The 18,085-nt window shown below is 46.6% G+C and overlaps 1 protein-coding gene across 1 annotated transcript in view; it reads left to right on the plus strand.

Moving 5' to 3' along the window:
• Positions 1–18,085, plus strand: part of LOC147693258 (uncharacterized) — a 544,251-nt gene that overhangs the window by 137,444 nt on the left and 388,722 nt on the right. The window contains exon 2 of the mRNA XM_086933652.1: positions 10,789–10,881. Coding sequence (XP_086789778.1) covers positions 10,789–10,881 — 93 coding nt within the window. The remainder of the gene's footprint in view (positions 1–10,788; positions 10,882–18,085) is intronic.

An 18,085-nucleotide genomic window follows, 5' to 3' on the forward strand; every position in this document is an offset into this window, starting at 1 on the left:
TATACCTCAGTACCCCAAAACATATACTCCTATACCCATACTTACCTTATTCAAACATTTTAAAAAAACATGCTTTTACCATTCATGCATTTGCAACGAATTTCTTTGTAAATGTATGTGTGGTAAAAGCATATAAAATGTAATGCCATGCGTTATAATGGCATTGCGGAGTCATGGTACTTTCGGAATGAAAGTATGGAGAGTGATGGTATGCAGAAAGAAAGTTGCGGAATAATGGGTGTTTACCCTCCCCCGGTAAGTACATTGGTGGCACGGCGGCCCACATCTCCAGCAACATACTCATATTTTTTCACCACCGATTTGAAAAATGCACAGGTCTCTCTCATTGATGGCCAGCACTGACATACACTTTTAGACACACCTCCCGCCACAAGTTCTAGAAATGCGAACTTTAGAGCTGGGGAGCTACGTTCGAATCTCGGCATCAGCTCAACATCCTGTGATTCCAGGCAAATCGCTTTGTCTCCCCATGCCTACCACAAATGAATGTGTTCTTCTGTAATGTAAATTATGCTCATGCCATGTTGTCGAGTTTGCGCTATATAATATTGCAAGGAAAAATAAAGTAGGGAAGCTCGAGTTCACACACTACTGAACGCGCACTCTTAAGTGCATCAGCAGTGCACTGTGAATCGGAGCGTTTCACAGGCCTGTCACAGATAAGAAATGCTATCAAAACGAAATCCTACAAAACAATATACTACTGGCCAGCAGCAATTAATACCCGGACAACGTCGGACGGGCTGCTAGTAATTACTATAACTGGTGGGTTTCAGTGGATTTGTTTGTTTAATACTGTAGGTTTTAACTGACATTTTCACCTAACTATAACATCACTTTGCTTTTTAGGTCTCGCCTCTCAATGCGCATGCACATTGAGCAGAGCGAGACTATAGGGACTTAAACAGACTTTACCCAACGGGTGATTTGGTGCTGTGCCCGTGCGCTTTTAGGTCAATGCGCAAGCGCATTGACCTAAAATGCGCGTGCACATCATCAAATCGCCATCTGTTCCCCAGCAGCTCTTCCCGCTCCGCCCCACAAGCTTCCCCCAGTGTGCGCTCAGCCGCACTCCTCCCACACCTTTGAAGTGAAGCTTAGCTTCACTTCAAAGGCCCCTGCTGCTTCACACCCTCATCGCCGCTCTCCCCGCTCCGCCCCCTCCCCTGCCCGCCGTGTCGCATTTTTCCTCCCCCCTCCCCACAGCAATGCCCTCCGTTTTATTTTAAGAGCCTATAACTCTCTTCTCGTGCAGTGCAGGCAGGGTCTAGGGATACTCCTCCCAGGGAATACAGTGCATTCCAAGAATCAAGGCGTCCTTCGTAACCAGTAACGGAGTCCGCCCCATCCTACCAGCATTAAGACACACCCACCTCTGTGCAATGACTAAGTGCAGACGACTCATCCGGGAAAAGGCCCTGCAAAGCCAGGCATTATTAAATATATATATATATCCAGAGCCTGGCAGCCATTACAGATACACTTCAGATTACTGTTAACACCAGCACTGGTATACGGAAACGAATAGACGTACATTGCGACTGTAAAGGGACAATGTAGTGCTTTATGCCTGGTCGTGCATTGTTCTCGAATCTCTAGATTGACAGATTTGTTTGTGAGACAAAGATAAAGTGATTGCTCAGGGTCACACGGCGCTAGTGATTGCTCAGGGTCACACGGCGCTAGTGACTCCTCAAATCTCTAGATTGACAGATTTGTTTGTGAGACAAAGATAAAGTGATTGCTCAGGGTCACACGGCGCTAGTGATTGCTCAGGGCCACACAGTGCTTGCTCAGGGTCACACGGTGCTAGTGACTGCTCAGGGTCACACGGTGCTAGTGATTGCTCAGGGTCACACAGTGCTGCGAAGTCAAGTGTGAACAAATATATTTGAACCAAAATCTCCCGCTTCCACTGCCGACAGGCTCGCCTCCACCAACCAGTCCGATCCGTGAAGCACCTCCTGGCGCTGGAACATGAACAGAAATCTCTCCAAAATGAAGGATACTCGCTCAAAGCCCCAATTAACAAACCTCTCCATATCTCCGACAGACAGTCTCCACAGCCTCCAACCAACCTCAATGTGAATACACCCCAGTATCCCTTCTGTTCACTGCACAGCCCCGTCCATGCTGATAACATTAACAAGCAACCCGCTATTACAATACTCGCTTGTGCATTTACTGTGCTTGTCGCACACACTCGTCTAGGTAAACAACTCCAGGAAGCCGATCCGGTTTACTGCTCACATTTAATGGCAGTGCCGCGTGATCCCAAATCCGGGGCGGTGGGATCGGGCTATAGATTCCAGATGCGCCTAGAGTCGATTCGACACATACTCTGAGCTACACGAGAAGAGTTGTAATATCGGCTTCCCTCTACACTAAACTATGATTCTGGGCAAGTCACTTCCTACCCATTCACCCTTATCTTGCAAAAGCAGCACAGTTCAACAGACCCGAGTCAGACAGGTTATTCCCGAGATTCAAAGCAAACAATGGCTTTATTTATGCTCTCTCCCGCCTAAAATTAACTGTTTTAATAGGAGTCAGTGGGGAAATATATACCCCTATTTTTATCGGCGCAGCTCTTACATCATCTGGAAGGTTCCAGATGACTGCCTTTTTTGCTTCTACAGCCCCTCACCCTCACACACCCCCTCACCCTCACACCATCTCACCCTCACTCACCCTTACACCATCTCACCCTCACTCACCCTCACACCCTCTCACACCCTCACCCTCACACCTCCTCACCCTCACCCTCATCCCCCTCACCCTCACACACCCTCACCCACCCTCACTCATCCTCACCCCCTCACCCTCACACACCCTCACTCACCCGCACACCCCCTCACAACTCTCTCACCCTCACCCTCACACACCCTCACCCCCCCTCACCCTCGCACCCTCTCACCATCATCCCCCCTCACCCTCACACACCCTTACCCTCATCCCCTCACACACCCTCAGTCACCCTCACACACCCTCACTCACCCTCACACACCCTCACACACCCTCACACACCCTCACACACCCTCACTCACCCTCACACACCCTCACACACCCACTCACCCTCATCCTCACACCCCCTCACCCTCCCTCACCCTCACACCACTCACCCTCGCACCACTCCGTGCTACAACACATATTGTGTTACAATAGGTGTCACATTTGCAAAAGATAAAACTATTGGCATTGTAAATAACAAAGCTATTAATTTCGCTATTTTCAAAACAAGCACATAAATAAAAAATGTGTCCTTTACAATACCAATAGCTCAAACTTTCCTAATGCGAGACCTATTGCATTGATGTGCTTCTCTCCCCTGCTGCACTCTCCTGCTCTCTAGAGATGTGGCCTAACGACCAGAGCTGCCATCTAAGTCACGTAAATACAAAACATGTTGCATTCCAAATGCTATAGGTGTCACATTCGCGAAAATTATAACTATTGGCATTGTAAATGACAAAGCTATCAATTTAGCTATTTTAAAAACCAACAAATAAATAAAATATGTGTCATTTACAAGACCAATAGCTCCAACTTTTCTAATGCGAGAGCTATTGCATTTCCAATGCTTGTTAAGCTTTCCCGGCTACTCTGAAGGACAAGGCCTGCTTTAGAAAAAGCTTTCCTTTTAGAAATGCAAAGACAGCCATGGTGGTCTGGGGTCCCTCGCAGGCCACCGTCCCTGTATTCATGGCCATCCTCAGGGGGTTGCACAATCAATATTCATCGGGCTCGTGGCTCTGCAGTCTCCTGTCACTCAACATGTTTTGAACTCACCAATGTTTACATCGAATGCAAAGAAGCTGAGAGGGATATAAAAAACATGGGGGTGAGGGGTCAAGTCTCGAACCTTCGATGGATTAAAACGATTAAAAGAAGAAATGTAACATGGCGTCGATACTGGGCTTTTCCCAAATGTCGGAGAGTTTTCATCTGTGCTGGGAAAGCCCCGGAAGAACCCGGATGAGAGGGACAGGTTCCAAAGGACCCGCAGGTGAGCAGCGGCCGAGGATCACACGCGGCGTCAATCATGGAGTCAGACGCGGCTCTAATGCAACAGGAACACTGGAATAATAAAGAAACCCTGAACTACCAATGGGGTGGGAAGTGTGACCCCTGCTTCACCTGGCCCTGGGTGACGTCACTGCCTCTGGACAGGCGTCCAATCAATGGTTGTATAAAAGCCCTCGGGCTCAGCTGCCCGGCTCACTCCCGCCGACTCCAGAAGCATGAAGGTCGCCGGCTCCCTGCTCCTCCTCGCTCTGCTCGCCTTCTGGGCCGGGGACGTGTTCTCAGCGCCACAAGGTAAGAGCCCGAACCAAGATCACTTTTGAGGTCTGGGGAGGTTTGTTGGCTGCTCGAGAGGCCCCAGACTGCAGGGGCTGCTGAACCCAAACACAGGAACATACATTAGCACCGGGGACAAGTGCTGGGAAACAGCGAGGGGCAGGTGGGGTATTTCATTGAATTGAATTAGGGATTCGTAAAGCGCTGCTGTCCCTCCCAAGGGAGCACCTTGGCGCTAGGCGGTATCCAGAGGCAGTACTTGTGAGTAAAGCAGGGGCTCTGGGGGCCTTTGAGAGTTCTTCCAGGGCTTTAAGAGGGCCGGGTCTGAGCACCGGCCGTTCTTTCAAGGGGGCTTCGAGACCAGGCCCGGTTCTAGCGGCTGGGCCGGAAGGGCTGCGCGCAGCGGCATTGAGCTCAAAGTGCTTCAGACCGCCCCCCTCCCCACCCCCGCCCCCCCCCCCCACACACACAATGTGAAAGCTGCATTGTGTTGCAACTCTAGAAACACCCACAGGAACACACTGCCTCTAGCCGCTCTGTCTAAAAGACCCATCTTGGCGTTTAAAAAAAGTTTTAACAGAGTATGGTGGGAGGATGTGGCGTTATGACCAGACGTGCTGACTTTGGACCTTGGTAACCTGGTTCAAGTCTCGGTGTGGCTTAATGTCCTGTGATTTCGGGCAAATCACCTATTAGCTCTGTGCTTAAAAATGACTGGGGCCTTGTGTTAATGTTACGAGTGCTCATGAAAAGCGCTCCAATACCTTCAGGCCCGGTTAACGCTATATAAAACTGCACAAAAGAAATGGAATCGAAATGAAATGCTGGTTTTCAGAGGCGACGAAAGCAAATTGGCCTGAAACACTTTCACGGGTTCTGAGGAGCAGAATTGAGCTAAAACAGTGAAAGCACCCACGAAGGAAGGCACTACCTTTTTAGCTCATCAGAACGACCCCCATAACCCCCCCGCCCCCCCCCCCCCCCCCGCTCGGGTCTGGCTCTGCTTGTCCCATGAGTACTTGCGCTCGCCCATCTGTGTAGTTATTTATATCAAACGCGTGAATAAGTCGTCGCAGTATAAGATACATTTCTCATCACAAATGGACGTTACCGTTTTATAAGCCTATCTTCGTTTTAATAGCGAAATTGCCTCCTAATTGTTTTGTCCTGGTCGCAGTTTTAACTTTATTTCCAGAATATTTTAATCTCGACTGTAATTTTCAAGGGATCTGTTAAGAATTGTGCGAAATCTAGTGTTGGAAGTTGGCCGGCCCTCATCAGCCTGAAATAATATTGGCTGAAAGCAAAGATATTCAGTCTGAGAAAGCGCACATGAGTTGCGCAGCAGTCGATGACACTTGACGGAACTCCTTTGGGTGGGTTTAGGCTCCGGGTAAAATTAACAAAAGGGCAGTGTTCACAGGGAAGCCATCCTGGGGCTGAATTGGGCTGACCGCTGTAGAGGGCGCAGTAAAAACCTGAATAACACAACCGCAGACTGATGATTGAGAGAACCTACACGTAGGTATATTCCATATAGATTAAATAACCCTACTGTACATATTAAGGATTTATCAAGTTACAGACCAGTTCCACGACTATATAGAACGAGGCTTAACGCAAAGTTCCTATATAAGGTTGTAGAGGTAACTTGCAATATCGCTTTAATGTAGGCTAGGGTGTACTTTATTCCTTATTTATTTATTTAGTGATTTTTTACATTTCTAAAGCGCACTGTTACCAGCCGGTGTCCTGGCGCTGATTGACCCCTCCCAAAGCAAGACCTGAAACTTATTGTCTAAAGCCCAGTTTTCAGGGCCCTCCGAAAGGACATCTGAGGACCACGGGCAAAGCGTTCCAGGCCTTTGCTGCTCCCAGGGAAAAACTTCTCCCCCCCCCCCCCCCCCCCCCCCAATCGGGCTTTTTTTAACTCTTGGAACCACAATCGGCCCCTGATCGGCTCATCTAAGTGATCTCGCTGGGTTGTACCACTGATAGAGCTGGGCCATGCAGTGAGACTCCTTTGAGCGCCTTGAAAACTACACAGAGAGCTTTGAACGCTATTCTTTTGCGTACCGGTAGCCAGTGTAGTTTTACCGGATCCTGGGCCACAGAGGCCAATTTAGGTGTACCCGTGATCAGGCGGGCCGCTGCATTTGGCAGGATTTGTAGTTTATTAAGCAGCCCCTGCTGGGCATTGGGCAGCAAGCTGTTGCAGTAATCCAGCCGGGACATAATCAATACCGTCACCAGTGTCTTCCTTGGCTCATCCAGGAGAAAGGGCAAAACTTTGCGTACTGTGTTCAGGACATACTGGGTGGCTGCAGTCCGCGTGTTTACTTGAGGCCTGAAGGACAGTGCATCTCCCACCAGGATCCCACGGTTCTTGACCTTAGCAACTGGGCAGGGAGGGACACCCGTTTCCTCCAGCCACCATCTTGCCCCAAACAGGAGAACTTCGGTCTTTGATGAATTCAGCTTTAGGCAGTTCCCTTATAATACATGATCACTCTTGCCTTCCCACGATACTCCAATATCCTTGGTGTTTGGCTTTTTCATATGAAATAGATAGGATGGGTGCAGGTGTGGAGAATAAAAGTAGAATTTGTATTGTAAAATTAAACACGCTAAAAAGCAGTTAGATATTTGTTGCAAAATATATTTATATCAGTTTAACATAAGTAATTTTAAAAATAACGCTTTTTAATTACATGAAGTGCACAAAAAAGAAACATTTTGCCATAATATCGTCCTTCTGCATATCACTGTTCATATAGAAAAACAAAGCAGAAGAAACGAGCCTTGGCATAGCCAATAGGTCTTGCCTTTGGGACCTTATAAGTGTTCAGCCATGCAGCAGTTGATGTTGTTGCACCAAGGATATTGTGCTGGATAACTAGACACTTAGAAGGTCCCAAAGGCGAGACCTCTTGGCTAGGCCAATGCTTGTTATCATTATCAAGGGCCGATGCAGGACAACAATAAGACCATACAAAGTGTCCAGACAACGCTGGTGATTAATGATCCTGCTGGAGAGCAATCATTTGTCTGTTAGTAGTTTTTAAATGCAGATGAACTGTGTTTTATGTGGATAGCTCAGTGGGTTACTGCCTCTTGTCACAGAGATCCTTGTGTTACTTGCAGTTCAGAAGTTACAATCCTAACCTAGGATAGTAACCAATGAACTGTCATCAAAGAGCAGCATACAAACATGAATGGTATAGTTAGAACTTCGCTTTTTTTGTTTTGTGATATAGTTAGAACTGCTCCAGTCTTTCATTATTCTAATGTTGCTAAAATGAGTATGTTTGGGCAGATATACATTTTTATTAGTAACGCTGACCCCCATGGAATACTCTTTAAATCCTAAGGTTGTGTTTCCTCAGACCAACCCCTCTTAAAATATACTGCCCACAGTATTGATAACATGTGTATCCTACACCTTGCAATCCTCACTGGCTTATGTGACATTCCCTGTAGTCTCATTTACATACTTATATGATTCATTGTCTCTGTATAATGTGTGCGTTGTGTAAAGTAATGACACACACTACACTGATGAGTAGAGCTATCCAGCAAAGGACATGCATATGAGAGAGGGGCTATGTAAAGATGAGGGGTGCTGGTGGAGGGTGGAAGTGAGGGAATCCGAGGAGGAGGTAGTGGGAGGGGCTAGGTGAAGTTGAGGGGCGCTGGTGGAGGTTGGCAGTGAGGGAATCCGAGGAGGAGGTAGTGGGAGGGGCTATGAGCGATGGGGGCGCTGGTGGAAGTGAGGGGATCAGAGGAAGAGTTCATGGGTGGAGGGGGAGCTAGGGAGAGATGAGGGGCACTGGTGGAGGTTGGCAGTGAGGGAATCAGAGGAGGCGGTCATGAGGGGGAGGGGCTACACAGGGGGTAAGGGCACTCGTGGAGGGTGGCAGTGAGGGAATCCGAGGAGGAGGTCAATAGGGGGGCAATGGAAGGATGAGTAGTAAAGGCATTTACGGAGAAAGAGGTTATTGGTGCGGCCCCAAGAAAGACTTTTGCATCAGCGCTGAAGCCGGCCCTGTCATGGCCTTTCTGTTTTTGTTTATTTAATTAGCAGTCGGGTCATAAGGGCTACTGTGGAGCATACTTTAAAGTGTGTGCTGATTATATTTAGTGCTATATTCAGTTTGAAGGTGATTTTACTAATGTTTTTTCCGGGAAAAATGAAAGTGGAGCCAGATTGTGCCTGATATGGGGCTGGGGCCCAAGGTCAGCTGTGAGATAAGGTGCACTGGAGAGGAGTAGTGGATAATCAATCCTGTAAGGCAGTGAGTGAGTTGCAGAGTCTGGGGTCATGTGGATGTAGTAATGAATAGGCAGTCTGCCTGAAGGCTCAAACAGATTGAGCCAGAGTAGTGTCACTTACCTGATACTCCCACCTCAGAAACCTCCTCTTCCCATCAAAGGACCATTACATGGAAAAAACACTTTTTGAGAGTGATAGTAATTAGAACGATTTGGAAAAGAGTGCGTTTTACTGGGCCTTGTAAGACTAAGAAGAGATAAAGGAGGGCCCTGAAGCAGGCCTGCCCAGACATATATGCGACAAATAAGCCCGCAGTGGCCCACCCAAATGCACCCTTGGCCCACCCAAAGAAAAATTCCTGGAGCCGGGCCTGTTCGAAACTGGTCTCTATCGGGCTCGGTTTTGTGCCCTGGCACAGATAGACTGCAGTGACAGCAGGCACAACGATGTGCGCTGCTCACACTGATCACTTCCCACTAGTGGAGAGGTTACAGCATGACAAATGCAAAAACCACAGTTGATGGACAGAATGTAGAACAATGTCATACATTCACCCCAGTACAAGGATCTGGGCCTGAATCCTTCGTTTTTGCACTCCACACCACCCCAGTTCAGACATGGCCATATGCAAATCAGACTTGACCCTGTGCCTCATGGGAACAGTCCAGCTACAGTCCAGCCTGAACTGCCAAGCCATGTCTTTCTTAGACCGGAATCAAGCATCTTAGGACCAGTGTCTGGCTATCGTTTACAACATGACGTCATGCCAGGTGACCCCTCCCCGTTTTTCCCATTTAAAACCTGAGTGGCAGATGGGGTCAAGGGCCGAAAAAAAGCCATGCTTTCAGCTGTTTCCCGAAAAGGGGGTTCTAGGAACGTGTCCCTCAGCCTCGCGGAGAGCTTGTTCCAGGCAATGGTTGTAAAAGACTTGCCTCCTTTCGGCTGAACGCTTGAATAGAGGATGTTTAACAATTCCGCCGCAGTGCTGGTGAATTAATGAGTGGGCAGGGTTGGGACGGCCCCCGGCCGTCCTCCGCGCACGTCCAATCTTTGAGTTTCTATATTATTTATTCATGTGTTATACGAATTTGAAAGATTATTGTGTACTGTATGTTAATGGATTTTACTATGACTCTCTTATTTGTAAACATTTACCCTGCTGAGTAGCTGTGCTTTTATGGATACGATGTTAACCGAATAAAGTGTCTTTGAACCTTGAACCATAGGTTCACGATGACCTTTAGGCCATCACAGTATGAAGCCAAAACAGTTCGAAACTGGTCTGGGTTTTCTTGCATTTCCTCTGAGGTGGACCTGGCAGTACAGGGTAGACTGTTCCTATTGGAGTGGGATCAAGACTGATTTACATATGGCTGATGTGTCTAAAGTAGGATAGTGACAAACAAGGGTCTGAAATGTGGCCCCAGTAATTACCAAATGCACAGATGAATTCCTGCATTCCACCAATCTCCATCGCTTTTCCTCAACGCTGGTCTTGGGTCGCTGCACCTTGTGTCTTTTAGCAAGAGCTCCATACCTGGTGATCGCATGGCAGGACCAAGCGTGCCGCAGAGCGGGGAGATGAGTCGTAGGGAGCTTGAGGTGAACGCCCTGCCTAGCTGTCCATACAAGGGGGGCATCTGAGCTCCCAGTCACCAATCAGAGGCAGGCGCTTCTACCCCTGCAATAGCCTTTTAAACCCTGGCACCAGCCTTGCTGTCCCTGCTCTGAGGAAAGGACACTGTCTTTCTGAGCACAGTTGACCTTATACAATTTGATCCGTTTGTCCTTCTCTTGTCCCTCAGCATCAAGTAGGGGACTACTTCATGCTTAGGGTCTAAGAGTCGGGGGGGGAGACATCTGATGTCATGAGTCCCAAAGCAAAGATGATGTCACTTCTTTTACAGCAGCCATTTTGGTGACTTGTTGTTCATGTTCGAGTCTGGAACATCCCAAGGGAGGCTTCTCTCTAGGGGGTGGATTCAGAATGAGGCAGGTGGGATTTGGATTTCGGTGTTGAGAAGTCAGCGAAGGTTCAAGGTTCTGAGTAAATGGCGTATCGACTCCCGCCTGCCATTACTCATGAACATATTCAGGCAATCAGATGCTATGTCATTACTATGGTGACAGTATGGGCACTCGCAGGTTTTTACCATGTTAATGTCTATTCATACTGCCGTATTTCTCTTTTCTAGATGTAGGACTGTGCGTTGAAATGTGTCCACCAGGAGGATGTCCTGCGGGCCAGACCTGCATAAGCAATGGCTGTGGACATCAGTGCGAACCAAGTAAGTATTGACGGGTGATAGGAAATGGGCAGTTTGGCCAGGCAAAGAGCTCAGTCATACCCCTGCCGCTTTTCCGGAGGGGGGGCGGCCAAGCACTTTGCCAGGGCCAGTTTTCGTTCCCTATCCGGCCCTGGTTATATCCTGCCATTTTAATCGTATTTATCCCAGTTTACCTTTTTCCTGGATTTCCAGCGATAATCTCTCAATATGTTGCTATTGCTGGTATTCCTATCGCTTTTGAGATAAGCGCTGCTGATAGCGCGCTATCGATAGCCGGCGATAATTATCCAAGCGCTAAGTGCGCTTAGCGATATTATCGCCGGTTGTTGGTGATATGCCCCAAAGAAGGTTCAAGGTTCTGAGGGAATGGCATATCGACTCCCGCCTGCCATTACTCATGAACATCTTCGGGCAATAAGATGCTATTTCATTACTATGGTGATAGAATGGGGCACTCGCAGGTTATTACCATGTTAATAATGTCTATTCATACTGCCGTATTTCTCTTTTCTAGATGTAGGACTGTGCGGTGAAATGTGTCCACCAGGAGGATGTCCTGCGGGCCAGACCTGCGTAAGCAATGGCTGTGGACATCAGTGCGAACCAAGCCCCAGTAAGTATTGACGCGTGATAGGAAATGGTCAGCTTGAGAAGAGAAGGCTGGCAGCAAGTCTTGTGATCCTGCCATGGTGGAACCCCCCTCCCAAGGGTTGTGAGGGTCCCATCCTGGGCTGTGATGCTGCCTTGAGCCTTTGTCTGAAGCAATAAAGCCCTAATGCATCTGTGTCTTATAGTAAAATGGAGGCATGAGATGTGATGAGATCATGAGACTGATCACTGGACACACAGCGTTGGCTAAGATGATCAAACATGGTTTGTCAGTTGTACATATTTTGTTTATAGTGTGCATTAATATATAACTATGGTATAGTCTTATTTGTATATTTATTGTATTTGTTGTGTATATGAAGGGCAATATTACTATTTAAGTCTGGTGATGTTTGTTGGCAGTTTAAAGCAAACCAGACTACAGGTGCTGCTGGATTCAAAAGCACAGGAACACATAACTACATTAACACTGGAAACAAGGCCTGGGAAATATAGCAATGGGACAAGTTAGCATATTTAATTCACAATTATGTTTTAGACAGGGACATCCCAATATATATGAAATCAGCCAAATTAAAATAAACAACACTTTAGCAGAATCCCCAAAACATTTTAAAGAGCATTTTTTTGGTTTGCTTTACGATTTAATAAATCACGTGTAGGTTTTTCAAAATGTCAATTGGTGGTATGCCTCAAACAGCTGAAAGCCACACTGATCTTAAACTGATGTGTGGAAGTTGATATCACACCTTTAACCCCTTCAGCGTTGCGAACGTCCAACGGTCGTCGCGTGCACTACCTCGCCAGTGCTGCGCACGACCGTTGGACGTCCGAATCCCATTAGCGCGATCGAACGTCCGCACTGGGGCGGAATGTTCGGCGCGATAAACGGGATAAATTGTGTTTAGAGAGTAAACCAGGTATTCATTAGGAAGTTTAAGTGTTAATGTTCGTAAAAGTGACAGTCTTGTGGCGATAGGGGCTTGTAAATATGCCCATGAGTCCGTGAAAATAACAAGAAAAAGTACACAAGATTATATTCACTCAACATTAATGTTCTAAATTGCAGTGAATTTCAGGTGAAGGATTTCTATTAGGAGTGAGTGTAACACGCATAGTTTGCAAGAGAGAGAGAGAACACAGTATGACCCAGTGAAAGGAGAAGGATGCAGTGGGAGAAAGAAAAATGGTGTGAAAGAGGAGATCCAAAGAAGCAGAAGGAATCGGAAGGGGAAAGAGGGAGCAATTCATACCAATTGAATTTCATGCATGATCCTTCCCACTCGCAAACCCTTTAACATTCACACATGCCATTCACATAAACATCACCACATTCACAATACCCTTTTCCACTCGCATACACCCCTTCACATTCACACACACCACTCTGATTCACATACACCCCTTCACGTTGTCCCATACCCTTTAACATTTAGACCTACCATACACTTTCTAATGAACCCTGTCCTATTCAAACATGCCCATTCACTTTCATGCATGCCCCATCAAATTCACACATACACTTTCATATCACGTTTACCCTTTCACACTCACACATGCCCTCCATATTAGCACGTCATTCACATTGAATTATACCCCTTCACATTCAATCATACCCTTTACATTCATATAGGCCTTTCACATTCACACATAGCTTTGAATGTTCATATATTCCCCTTCACATTCACGGATACCCTTCACAAATACTCTTTTATATTCACACATGCCCGTTTACATTCACAAATACCCTTACACACCCACACATACCATTTCCATTCACGTATACCCCTTTATATACAAACACTAGCAGCCCGTTCCGACGTTGTCCGGGTATGAATTGCTGCCGGCCAGTAGTATATTGTTTTGTCTGATTTCGTTTAGATAGCATTTCTGATCTGTGACAGGCCTGTGAAACGCCCTGATTCACAGTGCACTGCTGATGCACTTAAGTGCGCGTTCAGTAGCGTGTGAACTCTAGTTTCCCTACTTTATTTTTCCTTGCAATATTATATAGCGCAAACTCGACAACATGGCATGAGCACAATTTACATTACAGAAGAACACATTCATTTGTGGTAGGCACGGGGAGACAAAGCGATTTGCCTGGAATCACAGGATGTTGAGCTGATGCCGAGATTCGAACGTAGCTCCCCAGCTCTAAAGTTCGCAATTCTAGAACTTGTGGCGGGAGGTGTGTCTAAAAGTGTATGTCGGTGCTGGCCATCAATGAGAGAGACCTGTGCATTTTTCAAATGGGTGGTGAAAAAATATGAGTATGTTGCTGGAGATGTGGGCCGCCGTGCCACCAATGTACTTACCGGGGTAAGTACATTGGTAAATACCCATTATCCGCAACTTTCTTTCTGCATACCATCACTCCGCATACTTTCATTCCGAAAGTACCATGACTCCGCAATGCCGTTATAACGCATGGCATTACATTTTATGCTTTTACCGCATACATTTACAACGAAATTCGTTGTAAATGCATGAATGGTAAAAGCATGATTAAAAAAAAATGTTTGGATGAGGGAAGTATGGGTATAGGAGAATATGTTTTGGGGTACTGAGATACATGTTTTGGGGTGTTAGGGTATTTTAAGGGTTCAGATATAGTTTTGGGTATTTTAAGGGTTCAGATATAGTTTTGGGGTACAGGGTTAGTTTTAGGGTTTAGGTATGGGTTTTGGGGTACAGGGGTATTTTTAGGGTTCAGGGCTAGGTTTGGGGTATTTTTAGGGTTTTGGGGTACAGGGGTATTTTAAGGGTTCAGGGCTAGGATTGGGTTTTGGGGTACAGGTATTTTAGCGTTCAGGGGTAGCTTTGGGTTTTGGGGTACAGGGGTATTTTAAGGGTTTAGGGCTAGGTTTGGGGGTACAGGGGTATTTTAGGGTTCAGGGGTAGGTTTGGGTTTTGGGGTACAGGGGTATTTTTAGGGTTCAGGGGTAGGTTTAGCTTTTAAGGTACAGGGGTATTGGGTTCAGGGCTAGGTTTGGCTTATGGGGTACAGGGGTATTTTTGGGGTTTAGGGCTAGGTTTGGGTTTTGGGGTACTGGGGTATTTTTGGGGTTTAGGGCTAGGTTTGGGTTTTGGGGTACAGGGTATATTTATGTTATGTTAATTGTTATGTTAATTTCGATTTATATAGCGCCAAATCACCGACAGGTCTCTTAGCGCTTGCTTTGGGAACCCGTCCTGGCTTTCCCTGTGAGAACCCCTACTGGGCATCCCCAAGGTGAAGACCAGGCATCCCATCGTGGTGGGGACGTAGTGGAGATTAAGCAAGCTAGTGCCCAGAGTTGCAGAGTGTGAACCCATGATTTGAGTAGGCACCGAGGGGAGAATTATAGAGTCCATGGATATTTTGAGCTCAAGACCCTGCCGTGTCGGGAATTGAACCCGGGTCTGACCTCTGCATCAGGGTCTGCCTCCTCTAACCAGTGAGCCACACTTCTCTCTTTTATAGAGTTAAGATGGGTTAGTTTTTAAGGGTGTTGGGGTATTTTAAGGAGTAAGGGTGGGTTATGATTATGGGGTGCAGGGGTATTTAAAGGGAACAGGGTGGACACCCAGAGCTGGAAAGTACAGAACCTAGGAAGAAAAAACAATGAAATATTGGGCACAACGCTCGCTTTTTTCCCCCGTAATCCCACGGCCCCAGCACACGCCCACAGCACACGATATGAGACATGACATGAAGAGCGGACCGTACCACACGCCCCCAGCGTTTGTCACGCCCCAGCACACACCCATAACACAACGCAGACACGCCCACAAGGGACTACTTTGCTTGCACGGTTCTTTTACCTTTTTAAATGTATATGGTGGGCATCTGCATAGCCTATGTCCTTCTGCTGCAACTGCCCTTTCCAACGCTGTATTGGGTGTTGTGATTGGTGCTGTGGTTCCTGAGATTACCCGCCTCAAATGTTTGGGCTCTCTTTATTATATTAGTACTAGCAGCCCGTCCCGACGTTGTCCGGGTATGAATTGCTGCCGGCCAGTAGTATATTGTTTTGTAGGATTTCGTTTAGATAGCATTTCTAATCTGTGACAGGCCTGTGAAACGCTCCGATTCACAGTGCACTGCTGGTGCACTTAAGAGTGCGCGTTCAGTAGTGTGTGAACTCGAGTTTCCCTACTTTATTTTTCCTTGCAATATTATATAGCGCAAACTCGACAACATGGCATGAGCACAATTTACATTACAGAAGAAAACATTCATTTGTGGTAGGCACGGTGAGACAAAGCGATTTGCCTGGAATCACAGGATGTTGAGCTGATGCCGAGATTCGAACGTAGCTCCCCAGCTCTAAAGTTCTCAATTCTAGAACTTGTGGCGGGAGGTGTGTCTAGAAGCGTATGTCGGTCCTGGCCATCAATGAGAGAGACCTGTGCATTTTTCAAATGGGTGGTGAAAAAATATGAGTATGTTGCTGGAGATGTGGGCCGCAGTGCCACCAATGTACTTACCGGGGGAGGGTAAACACCCATTATACCGCAACTTTCTTTCCGCATACCATGACTCTGCATACTTTCATTCCAAAAGTACCATGACTCCGCAATGCCATTATAACCCATGACATTACATTTTATATGCTTTTACCAAGCATACATTTACAACGAAATTCGTTGTAAATGCATGAATGGTAAAAGCATGTTTTTAAAAAATGTTTGGCTAAGGCAAGTATGGGTACAGGGGTATATGTTTTGGGGTACTGAGGTATATGTTTTGGGGTGTTTGGGTATTTTAATCGTTCAGATAAAGTTTTGGGTTATGGGGTACAGGGGTATTTTTAGGGTTCAGGGCTAGGTTTGGGGTATAGGGGTATTTTTAGGGTTCAGGGGTAGGTTTGGGTTTTGGGGTAGAGGGGTATTTTTAGGGTTCAGGGCTAGGTTTGGGTTTTGGGATACAGGGTTATTTTAAGGTTCTGGGCTAGGTTTGGGTTTTGGGGTACAGGTTTTTTTTAGGGTTATGGGTAGGTTTGGGTTTTGGGGTATAGGGGTATTTTAAGGGTTATGGGCTAAGTTTGGGTTTTGGGGTACAGGGGTATTTTAGGGTTCAGGGGTAGGTTTGGGTTTTGGGGTACAGGGGTATTTTTAGAGTTCAGGGGTATGTTTGGGTTTTGAGGTACAGGGGTATTTATAGGGTTCAGGGCTAGGTTTTGGTTTTGGGGTACAGGGGTATTTTTAGAGTTTAGGGATAGGTTTGGGTTTTGGGGTACAGGGTATATTTATAGGGTTAAGATGGGTTAGTGTTTAAGGGTGTTGGGGTATTTTATAGAGTAAGGGTGGGTTATGATTATGGGGTGCAGGGGTATTTAAAGTAGGGGTGGGCGGAATTGGCGTGAACTTGGTACAATAAATCCACAATATTTCGTTCCGTCAGATTTCATTTCTTAAAACAGAAACCTCATATATTCAAGGTAAAATAACAAGTATTTCTACATGCTAAAATGCATATAGTCATTTAACAAAAGTGAAATTAGCTTCCAGCAAGCAGTGGGACGAGATTAGCAGTGGGAAGTGAATATTATAGTATCCAAATAATTCTACAAAGAGCTGCGGTTCACCTCGTTCTCCATAGTTGTCCCCAAGAGGCAAATGCAATAGCATTTAAAATATTATACATCAAGCTGCAGTTCACCTCATGGTCCCTAGATGTCCCTGATGAGGCAAATGCAATAGCATTCAAAATATTACACATCAAGCTGCAGTTCACCTCATGTCCCTAGATGTCCCTGATGATGCAAATGCAATAGCATTTAAAATATTATATATCAAGCTGCAGTTCACCTCGTCGTCCCAAGATGTCCCTGATGAGTAAAATTCAAAAACATTGAAACCCTTTCATGAATGCTAAAAATTATGCTAAGCTTATCCCATAATGCTTTGCAGGGCCTTTTAGTTGTATTTTTGCCCATAACTGTGCTTGGGGTGGTTCTAAGAGAATGGGACCACCACTGAATTACTGTTTAAAGGGAGCAGGAATGTATAGAGCCTGGGAAGAAAAAACAACAATCGTGACGGAATGCCCCCAGCGATTGTCACGCCCCCAGCACACACCCACAGCACAATGCAGACACGCCCACAAGGGACTACTTTGCTGGCACGGTTCTTTTACATTTTAAATGTATATGGTGGGCGTCTTCATAGCCTATGTCCTCCTGCTGCAACTGCCCTTTCCAACGCTGTATTGGGTGTTGTGATTGGTGCTGTGGTTCCCGAGTTTACCTGGCCAAAAGGTGCAAGTTCTCTCTTTATAATAGTAGTATAGATAGATACTGTTATATCCAGGCCCGGACTGGCCATTGCGGGCACTGTGCAATCCCCTTGTGGGCCGCAAGGGTGGGGGTCGATTTTGGGCCCCTGGAGGCAGTTTATGTTACAGGGCTGTTTTTGCAGCATAGCTGCAAAATCGGCCCTGTAACAATCTGCCGAAAAGCGGCCCAGGCAAAGAGCTCACTCATCCCCTCCCCCTTTTCTGGAGTGGGGGGGGGGGGGCCGAGCACTTTGCCAGGGCCGGTTTTCGTTCCCAGTCCATCCCTGGTTATATCCTGCCATTTTAATCATATGTATCCCGGTTTACCTTTTT

This window comes from Lissotriton vulgaris, chromosome 8 (assembly GCF_964263255.1).
Source record: "Lissotriton vulgaris chromosome 8, aLisVul1.2, whole genome shotgun sequence".
NCBI classification, from domain to species: Eukaryota; Metazoa; Chordata; class Amphibia; order Caudata; family Salamandridae; genus Lissotriton; species Lissotriton vulgaris.